The sequence below is a fragment of the Myripristis murdjan genome, chromosome 4 (genome assembly GCF_902150065.1).
Source record: "Myripristis murdjan chromosome 4, fMyrMur1.1, whole genome shotgun sequence".
NCBI classification, from domain to species: domain Eukaryota; kingdom Metazoa; phylum Chordata; class Actinopteri; order Holocentriformes; family Holocentridae; genus Myripristis; species Myripristis murdjan.
Genome location: NC_043983.1, coordinates 24,774,010 through 24,783,189, shown reverse-complemented (window position 1 = coordinate 24,783,189; position 9,180 = coordinate 24,774,010). Strand labels below are relative to the sequence as shown.

At 41.2% G+C, this 9,180-nt stretch overlaps 1 protein-coding gene across 1 annotated transcript in view; it reads left to right on the top strand.

Annotated features, from left to right (window-relative positions):
• The first annotated feature begins 7,468 nt into the window (after positions 1-7,468).
• Positions 7,469-9,180, top strand: part of cachd1 (cache domain containing 1) — a 101,187-nt gene continuing 99,475 nt past the window's right edge. Inside the window, exon 1 of the mRNA XM_030050067.1 lies at positions 7,469-7,974. Coding sequence (XP_029905927.1) covers positions 7,726-7,974 — 249 coding nt within the window. The 5' untranslated portion in view covers positions 7,469-7,725. The remainder of the gene's footprint in view (positions 7,975-9,180) is intronic.

Here is a 9,180-nt window from a genome sequence, read left to right as displayed (position 1 = left end):
CCATTGCCATGTGTGGAGCCCGGGCCTGTCATGCATTAAGAGCCGGGACTAGCCAGCTAGCCGTCCCCTGAGTGTGTCCCGTCTGCACATGGACGGCCGCCTGGGGAGTCTGGGGCTGCCAGTGCATTCAGGTCAGCTGAGATCTGGAGGCCGTTCACATCTGTGATAGTTGGCCTTTTGTAGCTTCTAGACCACAATGCAACAGTGCCAGGGTCGTCGAGGAAGAAAATTAAGTCCTTCAGCGCGGATTAAGCAAATAATTCTTTAAACAATAGCAGTCATTTAAATCCATAGAAGTCAGATGATGAATTCTTTACATGTCAGCTTACTTAGTAATGAATACACTTTTCCCCATTTGATTTTTGCTACAAAACCAATTCCCCCCCATTGGGGATAGTAAAGCTCTCTACAGCTGCTGCTACTAACATATTTCCCAAGCATACAGTCTATGTAATTTGTTAAATTTGTCAGCAGCATATGTTTAGATATCGTGTGCACAGAAAGCCTGAGGAGGTCTTATTTTTATTTTTGTGATTATAGACTATCTTTCCCCCCAAATGGAACCCATTACTGCTGCAAGAATCTAATTTCTCCACAGGGATCTATAAAGTGTCATCTTATTTTATCTCCTTTATCTCAGTAAAAGTTACAGGCTGTTATTTTGAAAATATTGACAACTACTGTCTTTTGTTCTTAAAGGACTTAACAAGTTTTTGGGAGTTTGGCCCAGTGATCTGGGACAAGAGGATTGGCTCAAAAGCATCTCTTGTTTCTGGTAGATAACTCTGTCTGGTGTTCCTGCTAATGGATAAGCATACAATTCAGTAAAGGTGCACTCTGCAAAACTGCAGAAGGTTGATTGAAGTGAGGTCGTTTAGACCCCATTGGCAAAAAATGGAATTACTACATAATCTATCAGTGAGAGCTATGTAGATTCAACGATCGAATAGTCCACGATTAGTCCACATTTTTGGCAGTCGAATTTGAATGCCTCACTTGAGTCAATGCATAGTGCACCTTTAAGAAATCGCGCAGAATTAGCATTATCCATAGCATGGGAATAGGCTTTCAGTAATCCAAAGTTGGCATGCTTTTATTCTATGGTTTTAGATTCCTAACCTCTGCAAACAAAATCTCAGTCATCACTAGTGACGTCCATTACAGTGTTGGAGTAATGCTTCACTGTGTTTTACTGTAATCACATTATTCTTTCCTGTAACAGAGTGAAGTAAGGTATTACTTTTCCAATTTCAGGAATCACATTACACTCATTGATCAAACAGATAGTTTGTTTCTTGCATTACACACTTTAACCTCTTAAATCTCTTTACTGGCATAATATCTCTGGACAGATGTGTTTTTGTCTCATCCAGCCTTCAAGTCATGTCGCCAAACTCACTCTGAACAGCTTCAGCTCAAATTGTGCCTTGCTGATGTTTCGGACCTCCAAGCTTGCTGTGTTTTTTCCCCCTTCTGCTCCGTCTGTCTCCCTGATGTTTGCACTGAAAAGAATTCTGGTAACACAGCATTCTCATGAATGATTTTGCTCAGCATGATGATGTTGTCGTCTGGTCCTCTCACTGGTTCTGAACTAAACCAGAGTGAAGCATTAGGAGCAGCTGTACCCAGAACATTTCCTGAAGTGGTTTGAGGCTGACCCAGCACCAGCTGGGACAAGAGAGCAGGGAGATAGCTGTGGTGAGGCTACTCATGCAATGTATCATCGCCAGTGCCTTGCTTCAACCTCATACCTCTGAACAGTCAACTTACCAAGAGTTGAGACAGCAGGTTGACTTGTGCATTAACAGCAGTATTTCATGTTGTATATGTATGTATGTTGGGTCGGTGCCACCATATGTCACTTTTACTGCCAATGGTTGAGGAGTAAATTGAATTACTAATCTATTTTAACTAGAGAAGTAGCATATTAAACAACCAGACTCACGTCATCAAAGGCATAGTTGCGGAGGCTTAATCTGCTGTTGCATGCAGTGCATGCAGTAAAAACTGAGACTACAACATCTGTGAGACCACAGGACCACAAAAAAGCCCAGTCAGCCCAGACTATGTCACTCTACAGAACTGGAATGGATTGAAAAGGTGATTCCTGGTCTACCATGAAAGCATCCATTTCTATATCCAAGATGGCAGCCATGGCAGATTTTTTTTTTTTTTTGGTGTACACCCAAAAGGGTATAGATAGCAAAGTATGTGTTGTATTTATTTCTGTCTCTGTTCATTAAGTGTTTTCAAAAAAGAAAAAAAAAATGTCTGTAAGAGCCTTTTTCAGTGGATTGTCCACATGCCTCATATATTGGTGTTCATATTCACCTGTCATCTCTGACTTGTGCACCACGCCTCCACGGTGATGCAAGTCCTTGTTTTGCCAGGGGAAGTGTGTAGCAGCGAAAGTCTAACAAGCCTCTATCTGTCACCATCAACTTCTCCGTTGGCTGAATACTGCAGTGGAAAATTGTCGGCTCAGTCAGATGCTTTTAGCTGTATTTACCCAGGATGAGAAAATCCACTTTCTTAGCATTGCCTGGTTCCCACATAGTGCCTTTAGAGACAGAGACACCTACCCTAACAGGCCCAATTTTGCATTAGCAGAAGTGTTGTCACATCTGGCTTTTAGACTTCTAGCAAAGTGTGACTCCAATTTTTAAATCTACATTTTAAAATCTACATCTTGCCTGAAAATGTTACTTTGAATATATGTATTTTGTCCACCCTTTCTACAGGTAAGAAACAAAATGAGATCATAAGCCAGATTCTGCCTGTTTACATGTCAAAAGAATATCTCTTGGTCAGGACTGTCTTTGAAGCCAGATGTAAAAAGCCACAGTCTTGCTGTCCTGTGCTGGTTTAAACATTGCCTCATTGCGGCTCTCCTCAGATCTCATTTAATATATTCACAAAGCCTGGATTCTGGACTAATCAGCCTCACTTTCTCCTGTTCTCCCCTTTATCTTTCCAAACCAGGTGGCTTTGTGGGCCTACACTGTAATTAAAATTATGCAAATGTGGTAATCCTGTAAGACAAATCCTTCTGTTTCTGTTTAAAAGGACTCCTCCCCGCTTTCTTGTGTAGTGAAGTATTTGTCTCCAAATAAACCAAGCAGCTCTTTCTCCAGAGATATATGCCGGTCAGCCGACCAGTCAGGACCGATAATTTTATAGACAGAAACAGCATTTTGGCTGTCTGAAAATGATCCTGTAGATAAACTACACAAACCAATGAGACTGAGTCAAACTGGACTGGTGATGCCTGTGCTATTTATGGCAAGCACAGCACCAGTATGATAACTCATAAAGTGCCATGCTTTCATGCTGTACACGCTAACCATCAGTGAAATAGAGTATTGACTGGGATCTGCGTTCTCCATACCTGTTGATGTGTTTTTTAGAAAGCATGCACACACTTTTCACTGTAGCTGTTATTAGTCCCATTTTCAAAGTTGCAATGAAATTAACAATGACCTTTTCCCCTTTTTGTTAGCTAAGTCTCCATATTATAACATATACAACAAACAGATCTGTGTTTTCATCACATCCTCAAACACACTGTGCCTTGCTTCAGTGGAAATCCACAGACCAAAATGATGTTATTTTGACTGTCTGAACCCAGCCCATTTCTCTCAACATCTCTTTAGTGTCGTGGATAGAATGTGCCTGGCTTAGTCACTCATGCACACACACATCCTGCAACAGGTGTGGGGCAGAGAGAGCCGAGTATGTTTGGAAAATCCTTCAAACTCATAAACACTTCCCTCACTGACACCAGAGCTTTGATGAGGTCACCTCTGCCTCCTCTGTGGCCTGGAGACTCACAGAGGAGAGGAGAGGAGAGGAGAGGAGAGGAGAGGAGAGGAGAGAAGAGGAGAGCAGAGGAGAGCAGAGGAGAGCAGAGAAGAGAAATTAAACGGAAATTAAATTCCTTCAAAAAAAAAAAGTTGCTGTTTTTCAATGACTGAATTAAAAATAAATAAATAAGTAAATAAATAAAATCATTTATTTTCACTTGCTGAACTGAGAAAATTTAAAATTATCTGACTCTACTCCAAAGAAACAGGGATTAACCTGAGGAACTGTTAATATGTACATATGTGCTGCACACACACACACACACACACACACACACACACACACACACACACACTGCATCTGCCTGCTCTTCAAACATCCTTGTGTTTGTAAGTGTCTAAAAGCATCTGACTGCCATGCAAACATCTGATGGAGTCTGCAGCCAAGGACACAGACAGACGTCCCATTCAGGAGCCACGAAAACCCAGTCACACTCTTGTTCACTGCAAAGCTCTGTTCCGCAAAGCTGTGTGTTCACACACTCCACCGCCAATCACATTAGCTCTTCACAAGCCGAGCGGTCCATTTAAAACACATTTTATCGGTAGCCATGATATGCATTCTTATGACGACCGTGTGCTGCACTTTTATTTTTAACATTTCCGTAAATAGTCTAAAAGGAGCCTCCTGTTATATAAACACCAAATGAAAGCTGACTTAAGGATTGCATCTCTATCTGTGAATGGGCCACTGTGCAAAGTTGCTATTTATGTTTTGATTTTTTTTATTTTTTTTTTTTATAAACCAGAGTTCATACAAATAGTGAGTGATTCTCTGTGATTCTTTGTTCAGGATACACCAGCTGCATCAGCTAAGTGGATTTTATTTTGAAATCACTAAGATTCCAAATAATTTATTAGATCTTCATTACAATCAGAATCATTACAATTTCCCAAGTTCCCATTAGTTTCTAAAGAATTTGAATTATTTCAGTGTTTATTCTACATTAAGATCACATTCAGTTACACCAGAGTAACAGATATGGTTACTCTGCTTCTGGTGGTCCACAAAATACATTTCCAAAATTACAATGAGAATTTGGGATTATTACTGTATGAAAAACAAAACAGAGCTAAGTAATCACTTCATCACTGGAGGCTTAAACAGAGGCCCCAGTGTATCTCTGAATGTTGCACCTTCTTCAGATACAAAGCTCCGGTCCTGCCCTTTTCCCATGGGAGACTGAGAAATGCATCTTTTCCTTCTCCTAAGGTCATAATTACCATCATGCACCAAAATATTTCATCATGTCACAGATGTTGATATTTTGGCTAACATGGGCATATAGTCATATCTTGGCTGCAGAGTGAATTAAACTGGAGGACAGGCTGCTCTACCCACACTGTGATCAAGACCATGAATAAACATGGTTGACTGGTTTTCCTGAAAGAGAAAATTAAAAACACATACATGCAATCTGTCCAGAGGCAAACACATACACACATATAGACCAATATATAAAACATAACAATAAAGACGGATAACATTAAAAAAAAAGTTTTTGGGCCTGAATCTTATCTCCAGCTGTCAATCAGGGACTCGGAGCAACAACATGACACTGAACACATCTTCCACAGGTGAATATGCAGGCCAGGCAACATCATCCATGAAGAGAATTTACATTATTGGCAGCACACTCTTCTGATACAGTTGGCTATTTTCGTCTAGCACACTCACTTGACGACTAAACTAATTCAGGAGCATGCATTTCTTTAACAGCTGTCTATCATAATGACATGAGCGGGGCCTTGTGGATTTAAAAACTATTGACAACCTTAGCATGACTGACACTGACAATGCAGTCGGTGCACCAACACCTGGAGCCTCTCTTCAGAAAGTGTTTTGACTCTGTCCTTGATTTTATTGAAAGATTATTTGCAAGAATACCACCATTCCAGCCAGATTATATAAAAAAAAACTTCTTACCTCTCCAAGTTTGAGATTTTTTTTTTCTACATAAACCCCAACTTTGACATAAACTTGATTGCAATCAAGCAGTAAACAATTTAATCAAATCTAACAAGGAGGCAGTTAAATGTTAATGTCCCCTTATTTTACGCCTGCAACTCAATCAATAAAAACATGACATTTGAAATATTTAGTAAACCTAGGTAATGCATTAACTATTTGGGCACTGGAGGGATGCCATCGCCCTCCTGTCGTCATCAAACCAACCTCTGCACCATCAACAGTCCATCAACATGGATTCTTGTGTTATATTTAGGGATACCTTTAAAGACAAAGTTATAGGGAGATTCTCTTTGGACAGCTATGAGAATAAGGGGATAAAAATCTGCCCGTGTGAATCCAACCGTATGGAGAGCATCAGCAAAGCAAGTGACGGCTGGGCGGAGGCCACTGGTGCAGCTGTAACCTATATGAAGAAGACTGCATTCTAATGAGAGAGAGAGAGAGAGAGAGAGAGAGAGAGAGAGAGAGAGAGAGAGAGAGAGAGAGAGAGAGAGAGAGTTTGCAGGCATATGGCCCCTGATTAGAAGTCAGCTGTTGGATGGGTTGGAGGACTCTTAGATTTCAAAGCCTCATATCGACAGTCTTGTCTGAGGGCTTCTTTAATAAATCAGCTATTTGTCATACTTTTGATTCCGCAATCAAATATTTTCATGAATTGCTCCAATACAGGCCTTTTCAACTCAGCCCTGCCAAGTGAAATTGCAGCTCAGCTCAAAACCAGGACTGGATCATCCCAAGAATGGAATCGGCATAAAGTCTCTGCTGGCTCCTCACCCTGACATACTTATCACTAATATATGACCCATGGCCGCCAAAAACTCTTTACTGAGTACCAAAGACACACTATCAGTCTGTAAAGAATAGCCCTTTGTATGAACACAGTGATTCTTTCATTACTGTTTCATTCATCTTTTCTTGTAACTCCCTGCAAAAACTTGGAGCTGCTTTTGGCAGCACCGCTTTGAACAGTAGCTTGGAATGACCTTTTATTTTTTCTGCAGTAATTTGGGGACCTATTTAATTTTCCTGTTATCCACCCACCTCTGGGTCCGACGGTCCCAGCACGGTGTGTGAGAACAGCGTTGTGATGCTGCCTTCAAGTGCCGCTCGTAAGCTCCTACCTCCAAGTTCACAAGTTGGAAATCGACACGCATTCAAAGTGTTTATAGTCAAAAAACAATTGCGAAATGGACCTTGTGACAAAAGCAGAGTTTTGGTTAATGTTGTAGATGTTGTTTTATTTTATAAAAACAGGCGGTCGGCGCTATATTGAGTGCTAATGCGGCAGAACGAAAAAAGTGTGCATTAAATCTAATTGATGCATTTACTTACTTGCCAAAAGTTCTCGTAAGCCACCTCTACAGATTGAAAAGAGGAAAGGAAACATAACATTATTTGCTGCATACAACAGGTTATCTTAACAACGGCATTCAGCAGTAAAATGTACCACTGTCAGCATTAAGCCTATTTTCATGGTTTTCATAAAGGACAAATTTAACACTGAAGGCGTCACACATGCCTGATCCATTGATCCAGACTCCGTACGGCTCCGTTTCAACGCCTCCCACTTTCACCCCCATTGTGGTGAATCTCCGGCTCTAACACACTTCGCCAGACTTACCCAGGAGTTGGAGCGGCTGGCCGAAGACGCAACACCGATAATCTAAAAAGAAACCCGCCGCCTCTTTTACGCATGGATCTGCCTTCGTCTTTTAAGGGAACTCAAGGAGATGCATTGATTTGCGTCGTTGGAAATCGAGGAGACTGGCACATGGAAGCAAGGGCATTCATGTTGTAGGCTGCAAAGTTGCTAAAGTAGTTTCCCTTGAAGTTTTTTTCCGCCACTAGTTCAGATTCCCCATTTCTCCAGCCTGTATACTCATAGCCATCATGGCGAGGCGGGCAGGGGAGAAGTGCCTGGGTTTAACGCCGAACACGCGCTCTGTTTTCCGGAATAAGCACCGTGGATCCCACCGGGACTTCAAGTCTTTCTTGTGGAGCTTCGTTTTAATCTGGTCGGCCCTTTCTTGTGGATATTGCGGGGCTGACACTGAGTTTTCCATCCTGGAAGAAGCGCAAGTTTTGGCCGAGCAAATGAAAAAGCTGTCCTCGCAGGAGCTGGGGGTATTTACTATGCAGGTAAAGGCGGAGGACAAATGTTCTTTTTATTATGGCTGCAGTTGTTTTTTTAATTTGCTGTTTGTCATCAGGATGCCAGTTTCACTGAGTTTTCGTTCTGTACAGCTGCGGATTTAAAGATCCGGGTTGCCACAACAAGAGTGATGCTCAAAATACACGTCAACAGTGTTTAGAAATCACATACACCAACTTTGTTGACGGTCAAATCACAATGTTGCCAAACAATGCGCATTTTGGTTGCCAGTGCTGCTCTGCTCTGTGTGATTGCGGATATTGACAGTGTTGCACTGCAACACTATAAGGCGCTTTGAAGTTGGGACACATTTATCTGGGGCAACAACATGCTGCACTGGTTGTTGTTTCAGGATTGGAGCATCAAATATTCAATGATCTGCTTAGACAGGGTCATATTCTACCGACATCAGTGTTATTTTGCAAACATTTTATGCTTGTGTGTGTGTCTGCAAAATAGGAGTAAATAAAATGATGGGTGGACAATCACACCAGGCAGTGATCACCATGAAGCAGGGAACCATAAAGGGGAAGAAAACAACTATATTTTCTTATGTAACAAAGAAAATAAAACAATTTCTCCCATCCTCATAAGTTACATAAATTAGGTTGTGTATGTGATATGAATTTGTGGCATAATGGTTCATGTCTGCCTGAAAACAGGTAAACTCAGCAGCCAAATATAAAGCTGGTTAGACTAAGTCTAGGTGGCGTTCCCCTTCACTGGATCCCCATGACTGTGTTAGAGAGGGGATGGGTGATGTTTCTTTGAACTTCATATTGTTGTTTTAGTGTTTCAGCCACCTAAACACCCCAGCTCAAATTACAGCCAAAAATGCAATTGTGTCTGAGTTGATTGCAGCCCCAAGGCCTGTGCTTTTCTTATTCAGATAATTGCCTTTGGAAAAAGCGCAACAAATTTAGCTTTTCGAGACAAATTAATTCCCTGCTTTGATTTTCCTAGAAAGGGGAACTTGTAAGTGAATATAAAAATCGAATCTTTCCATCACATCATGTGGGCAAATTCTTCGTCTTATTCCCACCAACCGCATTTTGAACACAAGGGGCTGCAAATGACATGATTTGTGTGTGTGTTGTGAGATAAGATGATATATGGTTTAGTGTCTGTTTTTTCAGTTTTATTGGAAACACAACACCCATACCTTTTTAATTAGAACATTCTTATTTCCTGCC